Below are 19,519 nucleotides of genomic sequence, written 5' to 3' on the forward strand. Positions count from 1 at the left end.
GGAAAACTTGTCTCTCACATTAATGACAAACATGATGATATCGCCTTGGGTTGGGCAAAATGAAGTGGAATTCTTTGTGGAGCCTTTATACTGGGCTGATATACATTACTCGTCATCAATAATTACATATGCAGTGTTTGCCCACTTTATTTGGTGCCAGAACTTTTAAAAAATGATTAAAGCATTTTATAGAATATACTTTGAAAAAAATGTTGCTATCATGGAGGAAAGGGTATGAGAATGGTAGAGCTGGGGCATTGTGAGCAAAATGTGCATTCTTTCCTAAGATTCTATAAGCCTTTGTTTTCCTAATTCTCTCCCCATGTCTGGGAGCCGAGACAAGTCAAGTTGCCTCCTCTAAGCCTTTCTCATTATTTCTTGCTAAGCTCTCAGCATTGGCTGGTTCTTAGCAATGATTCCAAAGCCAATGTCTCAAATACAACCTTCTTCTCTATTGTGAGGGATGCTTGCTGTGCTCAGGCCCCTCTGCCAAACACTGTGGGGCATAGAGAAGAGGCAAGAAGTGGCCCCTACTTGAAAAAGATCTTGTATTCTGGTAAAAGAGAGAAAGCAATAAGTGAAGTCACCAGAAAACTCAACACTCCAGAGAAAAGAAAACAAAAAGGTGCATCATTAGTCATTATTAACAGTTGGAGCCTAGGCACCATTCTGGGTGCTTTCTATGTACAGATACATTTAATCCTGATAACTCCATCCTGATTTCACAGGGACACTGAGACAGAGAAAATTATGTAACCCACAGTCAAGCCTCAGAGCCTACATGCTCCTTCATGCTGTGCTAATGACTTGTAGGAAATTATAGCATGAACTTGGCCAACATTTTCAATAGGTCTGTGTTCTCTCAGTCCCCTGAAGTCTGGTGTGTAACCCACTTGATGATCACTGGTGAACTATGGAAGTGTATGCCTAAATAGGAGCCAAGGCAACATGGCTGTTCTGGGGAGTGGATTGCAAATATTGCCTGGGAATCAGATGGAATGACATTATAATAACTTCACTGCTGGAAAGGAGTGTGAACGAACCACAACAACTTCTGCAGGGAAATTTCACCAGTTAAATTCCACTTATAGCTTTTCTTGGGCGATAATGTAAATAATATAAAGAATGAGTCAAGCTTTTTTTTCCCCCAGAAATAGTATCTTGTACAAGATAAGATATGGACTTTGGAATGAAACATACTCATATTCAATTTGGGGTCTGTATGAACTTGGATAGAATTGCTTGACCTCTCTAAGCAAAGTGTCCTTACCTCTAAAGCAAGGTAAGGATGCCTGCCTAGAGTTTTATTGTGATAATGTCATTTTATGGTTGTTATGAAGTGCCTAGTATGGGTCCTGACATAAAGGGACCATTCAGTAGTCTTGGTTTTTCCTCGTTATTTTTTTCCCTGAGTTACTCCTCTTTTCCCTGAAACTTGAAAGCAACTGGGGTGAAATATGCATATTCTCTTCTTAAGTGGAAGCAGTTTTAGTTTACGGACAGCATTCAGAAAAGATCAGTGAAAAGGTTCTCGGTTATCAACATTGATTAGGTGATACAAAGATTTAAAAAAAACACATTTCTTTGCTTAGTTTGGTGAAAGTTTCAAAGCAGTTCTCTTAAGTGCCTTCTCCAGGTGCAACAGCATACATTTTTTGGAATCTCCATCATCGGCCGAGTGAGTTCCTTTAGCACGTGGTGGAGCCAATTCCTTTTCTATTTTGGCCCTATCTCACCTGTCACCTTCTTCACTCCCCCGCACCCCGTGCCCCAACTCCTACCAACTTCTAGTTGAAGCTCTTTGAGTGATCCTAAACTTTAAAATCTGTCTGCATCTCTGGGCTAAGCTCTCAAATTTCATTGTTAGTTTCCCTTCTCTTACTTAGCCAAATTTTTCTTCAGTCTCTCTACCTCAAGCCAACACTGTACATGATTTTCTTGCTTAATGATGTTCATGTCCTAGTGAGCAGATTTTCCTAACCTCTCAATTCTAGGGGCCAATTCATCTATAGTTTCTCCAAAAACTCCCAATTGACTTTAAAATTATCTTTTTAGAACTCCGTTCTTTACCAGGGATCACCCATTTATCACTTCTTAGTTCTTATCACTGATTTTTTTTTTTTACTGTAAACTGAGAATTTGCATGACTACTAGGACCAATAACTCAGTTCCTATGTCTTCCTTGAAATTGGTTATAATTTTCCCTCAACATTCTCCACTCCCAGTCCCCAGCCTCCAGCCACGGTATGAGCCGCTTAGCCAGATTGATGCTGGGTGTTTGTTTCAGTCACCTCCCTGTTGTAGAGCAGGTGAATTTAAGTTATGCTAGTTTTCTTTTTCATGACCAGTCCAATTTTCAATACTAAGTAATTTCATACAGTAATTCTTTCTTCTAGTTATTCAATTGTGAACAGATTTATGTTGTGTTTTAACTTTTGTTCTATTACAATTTTATATTTAAGTTAACCAACAATCATTATTTTATTTTTGCTTATATTAAGAGAATGATTTGTCACTCGTTGTCAAAACACCACATAGAAACTCCTAAAATGTAAATTTGATTTTTGTGCATATGAGTGATTCATTAAATTAGGTCTGAGTATGCTCCGAATGAAATGAAATTAATATTGAGCACCCAAGGGTGTGATCTGGTTGAGGCTTCCACATATTGAAGTGTAAGGGACCCCCCAAAAATACGATCCCCTCCCCTCCTTCTATTTTTACTACCTGAGTTCTCTACTAAGAGAAAAAACAAATGCAAGTCGGGTGGAAATCAAGTTTTATTTATTTATTTATTTTTGTCTTTTCTCTTTTTAGGGCCACACCCATGGCATATGGAGGTTCCCAGGCTAGGGGTCGAATTGGAGCTATAGCTGCTGACCCATGCCACAGCCACAGCAACATGGGATCTGAGCTACATCTATGACCCAAACCACAGCTCACGGCAACGCCAGATCCTTGACCACTGAGCGAGGCCAGGGATCGAACCTGCATACTCATGGATACCAGTTGGGTTTGTTAACCACTGATCCATGGCAGGAACTCCCAAACATCATTTTTATTAGTGATAACAATGATGTTGAAAAATGTGGTGTACATGGACTGATTTTAAGTGTTAGAATTGCCCACCCAAACACTAATTCACGCCTGGGGTAGACATCTCCAGTGAAGCAGGGCTTGCTTTTCCACCAGCCATGCTGTGAACGAATGAGCGGGGGCAAATTGGGTGTTTCTTGACAGTAGCTTGCTCCCCTAAAGGACGTACCAAGGGCTGAGCTATATACATACAGTCCTTACTAGTTCAGATTTTTTCCCTCTTTTTTCCTCTGGAAAGCTATAAAAGAGGAGTAAAAAGATGCTAGTGAAACCATACACTTCATATTGGGACACAAACCCACTGTTTTTTAAATTAAAATCAAATACCTGGTCCCAGGACTTACTGATGTTCAGGTTCTTTATGTCTCACTGTAGAAGGTATTTAGTGAGAAGCAAAGTGATAAGTAAGAAGTAGATTTATTGACCTATAGACAAAGCGTGGGCTATCCCAAAAGGCAAGAGGAGAGAGGCCCTTAAATATGGGGTGGTGAGTTGTTATGGGCTGAGCAATTTCCTAGGCTAATGAGTGGAGGATTATGCCAACTATTTCTGGGAGGGGGTGGGGGTTTCTAGGATTTGGGCCACCACCTGTTTTTTGGCTTTTTAGTGTTGGCCTTGGAACTCTCATGGCACCTGTGGGTGGGACACTCAGCTAATGTGTTACAATGAAGTATATAATGAAACTCAAGGTCCACTGGAAGTCGGATCACCCATCATCTTGTACCTACTTGGTTCTGACCAGCTTTTGTCATATCCGCAAGGACTGTGTCATTCTTTTAAGAGTTGTGTCCCTCCCCCTTCCCCCCTGTTTCACTAGGAGTGTCTTGCTAGTGGGATTTCTTCAAAGTGGAAGATAGCAACAGGAGTGGGCAGGAAGAGGGGATTCCACTTCCTTCCTTCTACCAGTGGGGGATTAGGGCTGGTTTGTTAAATTTTAATATGAGGGAGTTCCCGTCGTGGCGCAGTGGTTAACGAATCCGACTAGGAACCATGAGGTTGCGGGTTCGGTCCCTGCCCTTGCTCAGTGGGTTAAGGATCCGGCGTTGCCGTGAGTTGTGGTGTAGGCTGCAGACGCGGCTCGGATCCCGCATTGCTGTGGCTCTGGCGTAGGCCTGTGGCTACAGCTCCGATTGGACCCCTAGCCTGGGAACTTCCATATGCCATGGGAGCGGCCCAAGAAAAGGCAAAAAAAAAAAAAAAAAAAAAAAAAAATTAATATGATTTATCTAAATAAATGTTGAGAAAGCTGCCTTCTGCTCTGGCCGTACTCATGCCATTTTCCTGACTTTTTTACTAAAATTTCCAGTCTCTTTGTGGATATTTCAATCCATCCTTGTTACCCTTGTCCCAGCCACTCACTACTTCTAGTAAACTAGGTAATGAGAGGTCTAATAGTTTACTTGTATCAGCCAGAGATCCTTTCGTTGCACATGTTAGACATCCAACTCAAATGCTTTAAGCATAAAAGGGAATCTATTGCTATGTAGTTTTTCAAAGTCAAGATTTGGTCAGCTAGAGCCAGGTCTTCAAATGACATCATCTTCATAGACCATATCTCTCCATTTTGTGGTTTTCTTCTGGGTCAGCTGTCTCATCACGCAGGCCCTAAGCCTCCCTTTATCACATGGCCTCCAGCAGCTCTGGGTTTTCCTTCTTCCCCTTCAGAAAACCTTGTTTGTAAAGAACATCTCCTTCCTCAGTGTTCCAGCAAAAACCCTGGGGGGTGAATATTACTAGATCAGCTTGGGTTGCTGCTAATCCAGTGTTCTGAAGGGTGGTCCCTAGACCAGCCATGTACGTATCACCTTGGAACTTGTTAAAAATGCAAATTATCCAGCTGCACCCTGGAGTTTTGAATAATAAGCTCTAAGGGGGAGGCCCAGTGAACTGTGTGATTCAGATGCACTGCAGTTTAAAGACCGCTTAGTCTGTAGCCCTTACTCTATGGCTAGTAGGGTAAAACACATTTAGTGGTTCAGCCTGGGTAGCTTGATGACTTTAGGAGCTGGGATGGGGTCACCTTCATCCAGCCCAGATTGTTTAAGAGTGAAGTGGGCAGAACATTCCCAAAGGAAAATTAGGTTGTTATCAGAAAAAGCAACAGTTGCGGGTCAAATAAAATCAGTATATTCTCCAATAGAAACTTTTCCACAAGTACTGGCTGATGAATTATTATACCAAGAAATATGTGGTAATGAACGCCTAAGGCTTGCTTATTTCATCTTTACAAGTGTTAGGGCAGTAAAAACCTTTCTTCTTACAGTATGTCGTAGTACCCATTTATTTTCCTGAATGGAGAAAACTAATAGTTTCATCCTTTAACTTAAGTTACTCATGATCTCATATTTTCCTTTATATTGTGGGACATGCTTAGCAGCTGCAGGAGAGATACAGGACATATAACTTGGGCGGCCAGGATTCAGCTCCCCCACCGAAGCCAAGTCAGATAGATACTGCATTGAGTATTTTGTTGTCTGGAACTGGTAAATTGTGTGTGGAAACAAATTAGGCCTAAAAGATACAGAAAGGGTGCTGTGATGAAACACGATAACTTCTGTGTCTCGTTTATGATGTTCGTAGGTACAATGGTGGGAGACCATACCCGCTTGGAATTCCACAATATCGAAACTGGTATCATGACCGAGAAACGTTACATCTCCGTTGTCCCCTCCAGTTTCATTGGCCACTTGCAGAGCCTTATGTTTAATGGCCTGCTCTACATTGACTTGTGCAAAAACGGAGACATTGATTATTGTGAACTGAAGGCTCGTTTTGGACTGAGGAACATCATCGCTGACCCTGTCACCTTCAAGACCAAGAGCAGCTACCTGAGCCTGGCCACCCTCCAGGCTTATACCTCCATGCACCTCTTCTTCCAGTTCAAGACCACGTCCGCTGATGGCTTCATTCTCTTCAATAGTGGCGACGGCAATGACTTCATTGCTGTAGAGCTAGTCAAGGGGTGAGTGGAAGAAATCACCGTTCACACTAGATGTCTTAGCTCAAACCCTGCATAAAATATAGACATGAAAAATGTGCCATTCTGCTCTCCACCCTCTATTCTGGATACGTGCTCTCATCCTCACTGATTTAAAATATTTGTGTAATGTTAGGGAGTTCCCGTTGTGGCGCAGTGGGTAACGAATCCGACTAGGAACCATGAGGTTGCGGGTTCGATCCCTGCCCTTGCTCAGTGGGTTAAGGATCCGGCGTTGCCGTGAGCTGTGGTGTAGGTGGCAGACGTGGCTCGGATCCCGCGTTGCTGTGGTTCTGGCGTAGGCCGGTGGCTACAGCTCCAATTCGACCCCTAGCCTGGGAACCTCCATAGAGGTTCAAAGTCGAAAAGACAAAAATAAATAAATATAATACTTGTGTAATGTTAGAGGCTGGAAGGGAGAGAAATTCATGAGTATATTTAAAGATCTTTTAAAGATCTTCTACGAACTCAATACTCTCAGGCATTTTACTATGAAATGTAGTCCTTTGAACCTATGGGAAATAAACGTCTTTTTGCAAAAAAAGGGATATGGGATGTGTTCCATCTCTCTCTGGGGTGGTACAATCTGCTACCAATAAATTTATAGGAAGAAATGAAATATAGATATTTACAGCACTACTATTAGCTCATATATGCAAATTTTTAAAACTTGTTATTGCTTCAAGATAGTTTACTACTCTGTGTTGGGAAATAGTCAAAACAAAAGCAAAAAACAGGATAAAACCTAAAAAAACAGGTCCATGATTGACTGAATTTAAATGTCCCCCCCCCCTAGTGTTTTAGAGTCTACCTGTATTACTTTGTGGCTCTTGGTTTTACCAGGTGGTGTTAAAGACATAGATTCAGTGAGTATAGAATTGAAGTAAGGTCTGATAGAATGGGCTCTGACTATTCATATATCTGTAAATCAAGCTGTAATTATCCTTGCACGATGTCAAGCCGGCTTGGAGGATTTGAAGGCCTCAGTGTCAGTTATATGCACATTGCCTTTAAACCACTTCCCGGAATCTCAAGTCACTGGATACTTGCGGTCCCTCATAGGTACATCCACTACGTGTTTGACCTCGGAAATGGTCCCAATGTGATCAAAGGCAATAGTGACCGTCCCCTAAATGACAACCAGTGGCACAACGTCGTCATCACCCGGGACAACAGTAACACCCACAGCCTGAAAGTGGACACTAAGGTGGTCACTCAGGTTATCAATGGTGCAAAAAATCTGGATTTGAAAGGTAAACCTTGTAAAGAAGTTTATCCTGTTACTTTTTAGCAGTGCCATGCATTTTTGATACATCATGCATATCCTATTTTAAAAAACACTGAATTTTCCCATGATGCAATTTATTCGGTTTTTGCTTAAACCACCCATTTGGAATGATTTGTTTTCTCTGTAAACCTTGGGTGTGTGCGGAGTGAGGAGGTGATAAATGTCAAAATGTAGAGGGGTTGGAGTTCCTGTTGTAGCTCATTGAGTTAAGAATCTGACATAGTGTCCATGAGGATGCAGGTTCGATCCTTGTCCTTGCTCAGTGGGTTAAGGATCCGGCATAGGTTGCAGATGCAGCTTGGATCCAGTGTTGCTATGGCTGTGGCATAGGCCCATGGCTGTAGCTCTGATTCGGCCGCAAGCCTGGGAACTTTCATATGCTCAAGTTTAAAAAAAAAAAAAAAAAAAAAAAAAAAAAGATGGGCGTTCCTGTTGAGGCACAGTGGAAACGAATCCAGCTAGGAACCTTGAGGTTGTAGGTTCGATCCTTGGCCTTGCTTAGTGGGTTAAAGATCCAGCCTTGCCGTGAGCTGTGGTGTAGGTTGCAGATGCAGCTCGGATCTGACATTGCTGTGGCTGTCGTGTAGGCCAGCAGCAACAGCTCTGATTAGACCCCTAGCCTGGGAACCTCCATATGCTTTGGGTGCGGCCTTAAAAAGACAAAAAAAAAGAAAAAGAAAAAAGAAAAAAGAAAAAGAGAGTGATGTGGAGGGGTCATAATAGAGGGGAAGGAATATAGGTTTTGGAATCTCAGATGAATTATTTACCACCTGGGTGACTTTGGTGACATTTCCTAGCCTTGTTCAGCTTCTGTATACTTCTTTTGCAAAATGAGGATGATAATTGTTCCTACCTTTATGGGCTGTTAGGAGTTTTGATGGAATAATGTCTGTAAAATCCTCAGCATATTATTGGTAACAGGCACATAAAAACCACTCGATAAATGGTTGTTTTGTTGAAAATGTTGTTAATCTTTACTTCATCATAAAATGGCAACAATACCTACCTCACAGAAAAGATATGGTGATTAAAATTTGTGAGATGATGTGTATAAAATGAATGCCACATAAGAGATGTTAGGTTCTTCTTTTTACAGTGCAGAAACGCTGGTAATTACTTTGTTTATGCTGTTCCCCCACCCCCCACCCCCAGCTGTGGTACCATTATCTAGCATATAGTCTGATGTACATGGGCTTTAGGTGACATGGTTTCCGTGCCCTTTACCCATTTGCTTTTTTACTATCTGTTTTCCTTTCCAGGTGACCTCTATATGGCTGGTCTGGCCCAAGGCATGTATAGCAACCTCCCCAAGCTCGTGGCCTCCCGGGATGGCTTTCAGGGCTGCCTGGCATCAGTGGACTTGAACGGACGCCTGCCAGATCTTATCAATGATGCCCTCCATCGGAGTGGACAGATTGAGCGTGGCTGTGAAGGTACAACCTTTTTCTTTTTAAGCTACAGCCTTGTCGCAAGCACCGAGCCTCTTGGCTGCTTCTGCTGGTGCCTCCTTCCTTGGTTTACCACTCCTCTCTCATTCTCCTTCACCATCCGACATTGCCTCACCATCAGTGTCCTCCTGTCACTGGCTGAGTATGTCAAGACATGTGCCATAGGCTCCAGGAATGTATGTTGGCACATGTCTTCCCAGTGTCACATACTTGCCAATAGAGGACCTTTCCTGGCATTGACCTCAGGCTTCTCCTGACAGTGCCTTTGGCTTCCAGCATGGCTGAAAGGGCATCAGGGACTTCCATTTATACTTAAGTACCTGGGGAGGTACAAATCAGAGACTTGTGTTACCATGAGTAAAAAGTTCTTGTCACCAGCAGTGACTACATTATTTTAATGCAAACCGAGCAAGAGGGAGGAAAACAGTGTCAGAATGTCATGTTGAGGAAACAGAAGTAATAGAGTACTTACTAGATGTTAGACATCATTGGGCAGCTTCTTAGTGTGGTGTAGTAGAACAGCATATTCTAAAGACCTGGATTTAGGTCCAGGTAGTTGTTCCTGTTGGCTGTGTGACTTTGAACAAGTTGCTTAACCTCTCTGAACTACATCTTTCTTATCTGAAAGATGGGACAATAAAACTTACCTTGGAAGGTAATATATATAATTCAGAGTTATGTATAGAATTCCTGGTATATCCATAGTAGGTACTCAGTAAACAGTAGGCTTATTCTTTACAAATATTATCTCAGTGGGTTAACGATCCGGCATTGCTGTGAGCTGTGGTGTAGGTTGCAGACGCGGCTCAGATCCCGCATTGCTGTGGCTCTGGCGTAGGCCAGCGGCTACAGCTCCGATTCGACCCCTAGCCTGGGAACCTCCACATGCCACGGGAGCGACCGAAAGAAATAGCAAAAAGACAAAAAAAAAAAAAAAAAAACAAAAACAAAACAAAAAAAACAAATATTATCTCATGTGAGACATTTAATAGCCTTACATGCCCACCCATGCCGTACAATAAACCATGCTCAGCCTATTTCTGTTGATAATCCACTGCCTCTTGCAATATTAACTGAATTTTACAGGTCTTTTGAGTCCAATATTTCTTTACAAGAAAAACCATCTAGTTTTAACCAGCAAGGGATAGCAGACAGTGTTTTCAGCCTTCCCCAGCCTCCTTGGGTAGTTTGAAAAGCTAACTCTAGCTTGAAAGGCAAAGGAGATGTTTGACCAGTCACCAGGACCTGTGCATTCTTTTGTCTGGTTGAGCCTCATGGTCTTTTGTGCAATATATTGTGTTTTCTTGTATCCCTCATTAATTTACCACGTCAAGCCTGTTCATCCATCTCCTAACTGTTCAACTTCACTTATCACTCCTGTTCTTAACCAGCTTCCATCCTTCACTTGCCATCTTAAAGCACATTTTAATAAAAGCTTCTAATCAGCTTCCCGGGCTGATCCATAGCATGGAAGCTGTCTCCCTTCATCTAAGAGTCAGTTTCTCATTACCATTTTGCACTAGTAATAAGGCTGATTGTACCTGTAACCCTCTCTAATTTTCTTTTAAACAGAAATATTTATTAAATTCTCTTGGCCAAATATGGGGTGTGTGTGTGTGTGTGTGTGTGTGTGTGGAGGGGGGAGGAAGTTGGGAATCACCAAGCATTTAAAGCAACCACTTTGCTTTCTTCTCCTGAAAATGCACAATTTCATTGAACCCAAGAATTTTTGTCTTATTGGCCTGTTTTTAGTTCTTTTGGATGTTAAGGGAAATCCTGAAATAGATACCCCATTTGGGGGATTAATTTGAGTGTCTTAGTTTAGGATGTTGTGGAGTGACAGGAGTTCCAGCTTTCCTGGAATCATTAATCGTATCAAGTAAAACCACAGTATAAAAGCAAATGGCACTCCTCAAATGTTAAATATTTTTATCATGCCATTAATTCCAAAGATTCAAAAGTTGATAGGAACCATCCATTTAACTCCATAGCAGTGCTGCCTGATGGAAATAGAATGTGAGTCACATACATACTTTTAAATTTCCTGGTAGCTACATTTTAAAAAGCTATAAAGTAACAGGTAAAATTAAATTTTCCATTTTATTTAACTTAACCCAGTATACCCAAAATATTATCAAGTCAGCGTGTAATCCATATAACATTTTTCATAAGACATCTTACCTTTTTTTCATATCGACACTACAAAATCAAACGTGTATTTTATGCACACCTCAGTTCAGACTGCACACCTCAATAGTCACATGTGTCTATGGCTATGTATTGGAGGCACAGTTCTGTAGAGTATAAAAATTGGGGTGTAAGGAAGGAAAGCTATAGTATTGCATTAAAAGGAAGTCTGGACTAACCTTTATGAAAGTGGGTTAAAATGTATAGTGTAAAGGTGGAATGGACCCACTTGAGAAAGCTTTAAGGGAAGTCATGGGAGCATTAGTGAAAAGAAATTACCCATCTGATTGGAGAAAATGTTCCTAACCCTACCTACAGCTCTATGTGCAGTGTGACATGACTCATGACATGCATTACAGTAGGTTCTGACCTTCCTGAGTATGGGTGATTGTTCAAAGCCGAATACTGTGGCTTGATGGCTCTACCATCCACATCTATAGCCAGTCCCATGGGCCTAATAATACTGCACTCTATTGCCATGGAGATAATTATGATGGCTACCCATGGAGCATTATGACTGCCCTGCTGGGTGGCGTGAAGTGGGGGATGAGTGCTGAGGGAAGAAAGCCCTTGTTTATGGTACACAGATGACTTGGATAATTAGCCTAAGTGGACAGGAAAAATGGCCCCAAAGTGGGTTATGGCATAAATGACTGTCATTGGAAGTTTGCACTACTGTGAATAAGCCCTTCTAAGAGATCCCAAGAGTTTTTAGGGCACCATGGAAGATGATGGGGAGGGAAGGAAAGGGCACAAAACTGCAGAAAAATATCATTCTCATTCTGAGTCTCTGTAGTAGTACAGAACCTTCAAGACGGCCTTTGACAGGCAGAGTCATAGGGAGTGGAACATATTTTTTGATTGATCATTTCTATGACTAGAATAGGAAACGGGATTATGATTCATTCCAAAGAACTGGGGTCTAGATCTCATCAAGAATGTAAATGTGTTTTATTCTTAGATATCTGGGGTACACAGGCTAAGATAGGTCATATATTCTTATCAAAGTCATTGATAATGATACTTCCAGATCCCTAAGTAGTTATTGTATTACTTTCTCTATTATATCTAACCAAAAGAGTCTAAAATTATTTTAGAGACACATTAATCCACTACTCTTTGGCTCTCAATTGTTTGTAGTAAGAAAGAAAAAAATCTTGCATTAGGTTTTGATTTTATATTTCTAATATATGCAGTGTATAAATTAGAAATTAAGTGCAATTTTTGGACAATCTAGCCATCATCTAGCTGTGACTTGGAACCTCTCAGTTGGGGCTAGGAATTTTTTATAATGTCTAATGCAATACTTGGCTGGTAAATATCTCTTTCTATCTTGAGGCCAGCTTTGCTGCAGACGCCAAGGCTTGAATTGGCTAGAAATTCAATTCCCAAATTGCAGATGGCAAACATCTGAGAAAAAAACACGTGCTTCATTTTGAGTTGGCATAAATAAATAAAAAAGGACATTGGTTTGGTCCCTTTTTGCCCACAGTCATTAGGGTTTGGCTCCATTTTTATAAATTAGGCCAATTGAGGGTATTGGTATTTTCATCTCACCTTGATACAAATGCCCAGTTCTAGTGCCACATTTCTCGGGGCATTTTCAGGAGGTTCCATGGAGTGTTCCCAAGTGATGATTCCATGCTTAACTCCTAAATGTTTGGAATTATTTTTGTGGGCTCTGTCTGATTGTGCACACGTGTTTTTCAGTCTGGCCATGTACTGCCCTTATTTCTGGATGTTTATCCTGACTGATGGAAGATCATTTTTCTGGACCATATGCCTTGGGGTTGGCTGTGTGACTGTGGGGAGGTCCTTGTGACTGCTGTTTGTGCTCTGTCCAGTCCAGTGTTTCCCTGCCACTGCTCTGCCAAAGCAGCTCTGGCGAGGCCTGCTCCACCCTGGTCTGTGCGTCCCCTTGTCTGTGCTGTCTCTGGAGAACCTGTCGAGCATTTCAATTGTCTGTCCGAGTGATGCTGGTTATGCTGATTGTGTTTTCATTTCTGTGATGTTCCCCTGGTTGACTCTGCCTCTTACTAACCTCTGGTTATTGTTTTCGCCTTTTCTGTTCTTTTGCTAACAAAGTTGCGTTGACCAAAGCTGACCTGCAAGGTAGAGAAGGTTCTTGTTCCCATTACCACTTTGGACTGAAAGATGTCCTATGTAACCCTGGGTATCTCTTCTTTAGAGGCCTTCAAGCTGTCACACCTTTCGGACAGCAGCGGTTGTGGGGAGGGGGCTGAACCCTCTGTTCTTCACAAACAGTGGCAGAAAACCCAGATCACTGCATGAAAAATAACAACAAAGGCGAGGCCTTGGGGATGGGAGCATGATTACATGTGAGGGGGACCAAAGAGGTTTGACAGCGTCCTGTATCATGACTCCCCACAAAGATATTACACACTTCTGGAAATGCCTCTAAGTAGTTTCCATGGAGAGATTGTCTCCTTTTAATTTATTTGCTATAGACAGAAGATAGCACTTGGAAGAAGAACAAAAAAAAAAGTCCACTTGACTTCTTAATTTATTATTTTCTCGGTCAAGGAGGTCATTTCTTAGGGTAGGGCTTTGAGCACTCGGACCTTGTGAAAGAGAATGCCATTTTCTCTTGACTCACTTTAAAGAAACCTTTTAGGCATTTCAGAGATATTAATGTCATTAAAACATTCCAGAGATTTATGTCTCCCATTGGGGAATTTGATGGAACACATTATTTTCCTGTTTTGTGATTCTAAAGAAAAAAATACTTTTAGGGCAGAAGAGAATCTATTGATCTATCAATATTATCCTGAATACCCTTAAAATGCCTGCATTCTGGATGTCAGTGAATATCTCCTGCAGAAACTGCTCCTTCTACCATTCAAAGAGGTGCCTTTCAAAGTCTCTGATGGTCCACCTGCCCTGTCCCGTCAGGTTCTGTGATTCAGAATAGCAAGACAAGGACCAGCATTTTAAATATCTTTTGGAGGGTAGTTAAACAGGGGATCAAGCCTCCAATGGCTTCTGCAAATTTGCAAATAGCAAGAATTGTTACCAGTGACTGAGACAAAGATAGCTTTAAAAAATTATTTTTCAGCCAGCCAGACACATGGAAATCAATGACATTAGAACACTCTCTCACACCATACATAAAATAAACACACACACACACACACACCTGAATCACTTTCTGTACACCAGAAACTAACACGGCATTGTTAACTAGTTATACTTCAATAAAAAAATTAAAAAATTGTTTTTCATCTTAAGTATTCTTTTCTTTGCAGTGACTTGTTATATTTCATGTAGGTAACCCATACACATGTTTCTATCTTGGACAGACATCTCTCTAGCCATTTTACTGTAATTTTTTTTCTTCATCACTCTCGGTACATTCACATATAGGCTAATACATCCTAGCATTAATGAAAAGATCATGCCCTAGCTTAGTGTTTTAAAGTTCAAAGTAGTTGTGCAATAGCTTTCAACTTCAAAATATGTGGGGCTCTTTCAGTAATACTGAAGGCTTTTGTTTTTTCGCTTTCTATCTAATTCTCAAAATAGATCCACTCCATGTCACTCTGTAAATGGAAGAGAGAGGGAAAGCTGTGGGATTTGATTTATAATAAGCGGCGATTCGAGGTTGTCAAAGCACTTTGTGATCAGATTTATTAGGTGAAAGTAGACAACCTCATCTCCCCCAAGACTTTACCATTTTTCATATATGGGTTTTTCAATCCCCAGAAACTTACACAGGGACTCTGTGTATCTAAGTGAGTTAAAGTTCCCAAAGGAGAAATTTTTTCTAGGAATCATGTAAAGAACTAGTTGATTTCTATGCCTACTATAAAATTTTCACCAAAGTATAGATAGAGATTTGGAGACACAATAGTTTGGAGTATTTTAATTTGCTCATTTGTAGAAGCAGTCTAGTCATCAGTATGGTTCTTATTACTGCATTGACCCCAACTCTCTTCCCTTTTTTTTTTTTTTTGCCTTTTTTTAAGGGTCATACCCATGGCATATGGAAATTCCCAGTTGGGGGTTGAATTGGAGCTGTAGCTGCCAGCCTACACCATAGCCTTAGGAACTCAGGATCTGAGCCACATCTGCGATCTACACCACAGCTCACAGCAATGCCAGATCCTTAACCCACTGAGTGAGGCCAGGGATCAAACCCTCACATCCTCATGGATACAGTCAGGTTCGTTATTGCTGAGCCATGAGGAGAACTCCTCTTCCCTTTTTGTAATGACTTGACCGTCTGTTTCAAGAGCAGTTATTCTTTGTAATTATTTTGGGTCATCTTACTCTTTTCCTGATATTATATCAAAAGACTTTTAGGATGCAAATGCCTTTCCATTTTATTTCCCAGACATTGGAATAGGGACCATTACTCAGGCTGGATTTTTCAACTACAACCTGTGGGCACACATAGTGCTAATTACCAGTTAAGTGTGAAGGACAGTCAAAACGTGATAAAGAAATGAGGTAGTCTGAAATGTAAAAGCAAATCACATTCAGAAGGAAATAGAACAGTGGGTCTAGGAAGTGGCAGAATGCGTCTGCACGAGTCAACAGCTTGAATTCTCTTGTCATTGTGTTGTTGGGATGGTGTTTTTAAAATCTTCCTTCCTTCCTTCCTTCCTTCCTTCCTTCCTTCCTTCCTTCCTTCCTTCCTTCCATCTTCTCTAGTGATTGTTCTATTCAATTTAACAGGAATTCAGATACTCAGCTATGTACTGGGATTGCAGATGTGATACCCTCTGACATCAAATAAATCTATAGGAGATCAGCCAGTAGTTACAAGGCAGAGTGAAAACAGCTATGCTAAAACTGTGAAAACGGAGCATGCTGGGTGGCCACAGAAGAGGGCTGTGCCCCGTGTGGGGTCATGATGATCGTGGCGGGTGCTCAGGGAATGATTTCTAAACAGAGTTGGAGCTGAGTCTGAAGGACAGCATGGTTTAGGTGGATGAAAGGTGGAAGCTCATGGAAGAACTTGGCCTTTCTGGGCACCTACAAGATGCTCCATTTGGCTGAAATAATGTGCATGTAGGGATGTGATTTTTGACAAAGCTGGAGCCGTAGGACGGAGACAGGTGATTACAGACCTTTTGTGTAAGGAGTTGGACTTTAACCTGAGGGTGCTGTGAGGAGGACAGAGACTTGGATCAGATGTTCACCTTGTCAAGGTCACTGTGACACCAGGATGGAGAATGGATGAGAAGGACAGGAAGTAGAAGTAGAGAGCAGTGAGGAGGCATGTAGCATATTCCAAGACAGAGGGAAGAACTGTGAGCCTGACACCTCTTCCTCCTGCAGGCTAAAAAGATAGAGGGAGAAAATGAGCTTTTTCTTCTATTTATTTCCTTTCCACCCCCCACCCCCCCACAGTGTAATTCTGTTTCAAAACAGACATTTATATGTCAGGACAGGTGTCAAGAAAGAACTTGATTGACAGCCTTGATTCAGGTCAGACTTTGCATCCTTGGTTAAGAGAGGGAGTAGGTACTCCCTTGAGGGCCATGGGAGGTGTGCATTGCTGAGAGGTACAGTCCCTTGAACTTGAATGTCCCTTGAATAGAATGACAGTATCTGGATTTTGCAGAAGTAATTTCCTAATTCTTTTTTACTTGCAAGAGGAATATTCCTGGAGAGGAAAAGTTTTCCTAAAAGCTTGTCTATATAAAAAAGGAGCTGCCCATTGGCAAAAGAAATATTAAGTTTGACCTGGTAAGAGTGAGTCATGAGAAATAAAAGAATAGCTCTTTATTGGGTTAGGTGATTGATCAGAACATCTTCTCTCTGCTTTGAATTATAATTCCCCTTAGCAGCTTTTATTTCTGCAGTTAAGTGGCTTCTTTTCTAGAAATGTAAGTTGTCCCTCTGCCCAGATGATGGGCGGGGGGTTGGGCAGGGGCAAGAAATGATCAGATTTGGTCTTAAGTACTGCATATCTTGAGCAAGTCAATAAAAGTTTTGGTTGGGATCCTTTGACAACTACAAGCTTCAAGTCATTTTAGATAAGAGTTGGCCTCAGCCAAATACTAACAGGTAAAGAGAATTTTAATTCTCCAATTTTCTTTACGGTGAGGAATATAGTTCCTCACTTTGTTTTCTCCAAATCTAAGGACTGTATTACTTTCTCTATTATATTTTGTGTAATATAGTGTTTGACCTAATAGGACTAAGTTCCTCAAAAATACTTTGCGTTGGGAGTTCCTGTTTCGGCACAGCAGAAATGAATCCAACTAGTATCCATGAGGATGCGGGTTTGATCCCTGGCCTCGCTCAGTGGGTTGGGGATCCGGCATTGCTGTGAGCTCTGGTGTAGGTCACAGAAGAGGTTCAGATCCCGTGTTGCTGTGACTGTGTCGTAGGCCAGCAGCTGTAGCTCCGATTCGACCCCTAGCCTGGGAACTTCCATATGCCACAGGTGGGGCCTTAAAAAAGAAAAAAAAAAAAAAAGTTTGCACTGTGGGAAATAATAAGAGAGAGAAGAATTACATGGAGCTTCTCACAATGGTTTCTACCTCTTGTCTCTCAACATTGCATGGCAGAGAACTGTGTAACCGTGATTTACTACATGACTGTGGTTTTTACCTGCTCTCCTGACCAACTGCATACCCAACTGAAATGGGTGGAGAGAGCTTGATTTTCCTTTCCAACAGGATTGATAATATCCTTTATTGAGGGCCTACTTAGTGCGGGTGCATGCTGAGGACTTGGTATACTGTGTCTCCAGAATGATGACGACCTTACGGGGTAGATATCGCTATCCCCAGTTCATGGATGCCTTTATAGCCTTTGCATATGTCATCTGATTCAATCCTTTCACCATGTTAGGTAGAAACAACTTCCATCTCCTCTGTACAGATGGGGAAAAGGAGGTTCAGAGACTTTAAGTAGCTATCCCAAGGTCACATTCCTAATAAGTGACAAAGCCGGATTTTAAAACTGATGGTCTTTTCCCTACTGTGCTATAGGGTATGAGTTTGGATTCGCCTGTTTCCAAAGCAGAAATAGTACACAGATGACCAGAGAGTACCCAAGCGTGTCCTCCACCTGACTTTATGGTAGCTGGTTTTCATAGCAATACAATTTCACTAAGTTCTAGATGTTATTCACAGAATGCTCATTAAAGCAAAGCATTTTAAATTAGCTTTTTGTTGAGCCTCACCTTTGAAACTTTCTCTCTCTCTCTTAAAAAATTCCCTCTACTACTCTGATAGGCTGCTACATGAGTGCTGGGAAAAGAAGAAAAAGCAGAACATAATGAGGCCTCAGTTTACATTTCCTGAGGCAGCACTGACTTTTGGGAACCCGTTCATGATTTTAGAAAGAAGGGATGATCAAATTGTTGCACCTTAATTACCCAGGCACCCTCTGGAAAGAGGATGGATTGAGCAACTTTTTATGACGCCACCATTCTCTCCCCTCTCCACATGCCCCAGGGGGACAGGCATCACTGTTACTTCTCCATTGTCTGAAAGTGTCATGTGGGCAGATTGCTTTACTCACCCAGTGCAGTTACTCTCTGCTGTTCATTGAACATCAAGGCAATGCTGTGTGAGAGCTGGCACCAGCACAGGAATTTTCAGGAATTTTGCAAGCAGAGTGACATCGTGTTACACATATTGACTTGAAATTGGCTGTGGTGGGAGTATTTTACACTCTGAAAATTAGGTTAGAGAAATGTTACAGATCAGGTTTTAGTACTTTCTCCCCCCTGGGTTCTAGTTGTTAAATATTAAACAGCACATGAACTCAAAGGCCATTAGAGACCTCATGAGGGCCTCTAGCTTTCAACCAATCCCCATGCCCATCCTGACTTTGTTTTACTCAGTGTATGATGAGAGGGCTGAAGTGATTGAGGAGAACAGGGGTGTTATTGAAACTCTTCCAATGTCCCCTAAAAGTTGAATTTTATCATCAGTCCTTTTTACTCATCATCCTAGCCAAGTGACTATTTTGAACCCTTGTTATAAGCTCCTGAGCATACTTGATGAGACCTGCCTCAGTGCCTTTCTGAGCACAAGCAGGCATGGGCCATGCCTTCAAGATGGAAAAGAAAGAAGGTCTGGGGAGCACAGGTGCTCTTGGGTCTTCCCACCAATGAAATTTTATAATAACATTTAGCACCTGGTTCTTTGGCTTTGCTTAATCTTCTGTAAAATAGGAACTAGGGCATTCACTTCTCAGCTGGCTCCTTATGGAGAGGGACATTTGACACATTTAAGGATCATTGCTTTTTTATTTTAAAATTAAGTAGAAATGAGTTGGGTTTCTGCCAATTAAAAAGGATGAATCTTCTGTTGTCTATAAATTACTCTCTTTAGAAAAACCAAGAGAACCCAACCCTATAAATGTAGAAGTGCTCTGAGAGCTACAGAAGCATCTTTGCTGCAAGGACCAAGATATGCAGCTAAGTAAGGCTAGTCTTACCCCTAATATCAAGAATACTTTCCATGGACTTCCCATCATGGCTCAGTGGTTAATGAATCTGACTGGGAACCATGAGGTGGCAGGTTCAATCTCTGG

The 19,519-nt window shown here is 41.5% G+C and overlaps 1 protein-coding gene across 43 annotated transcripts in view; it reads left to right on the forward strand.

Moving 5' to 3' along the window:
- Positions 1-19,519, forward strand: part of NRXN3 (neurexin 3) — a 1,642,123-nt gene that overhangs the window by 779,967 nt on the left and 842,637 nt on the right. For 33 of the 43 annotated variants that reach the window (XR_014811221.1, XR_014811222.1, XR_014811223.1 and 30 more), the window contains 3 exons: positions 5,677-6,058; positions 7,136-7,326; positions 8,621-8,794. Coding sequence is in view for 37 of the 43 variants with exons in the window: in XM_021099977.2 (XP_020955636.1) it covers positions 5,677-6,058; positions 7,136-7,326; positions 8,621-8,794 (747 nt within the window). In the remaining 6 variants the exon portion in view is untranslated. Of the gene's footprint in view, positions 1-5,676; positions 6,059-7,135; positions 7,327-8,620; positions 8,795-13,081; positions 13,109-19,519 lie in introns of all 43 variants that reach the window. The other 10 variants (XR_014811220.1, XR_014811224.1, XM_084969910.1 and 7 more) reach the window with 1 other exon arrangement.

This window comes from Sus scrofa, chromosome 7, assembly GCF_054392235.1.
Source record: "Sus scrofa isolate SSC_HxYL_T2T_F1_AM1 chromosome 7, Sscrofa_HxYL_maternal_Yorkshire_Landrace_v2.0, whole genome shotgun sequence".
NCBI classification, from domain to species: domain Eukaryota; kingdom Metazoa; phylum Chordata; class Mammalia; order Artiodactyla; family Suidae; genus Sus; species Sus scrofa.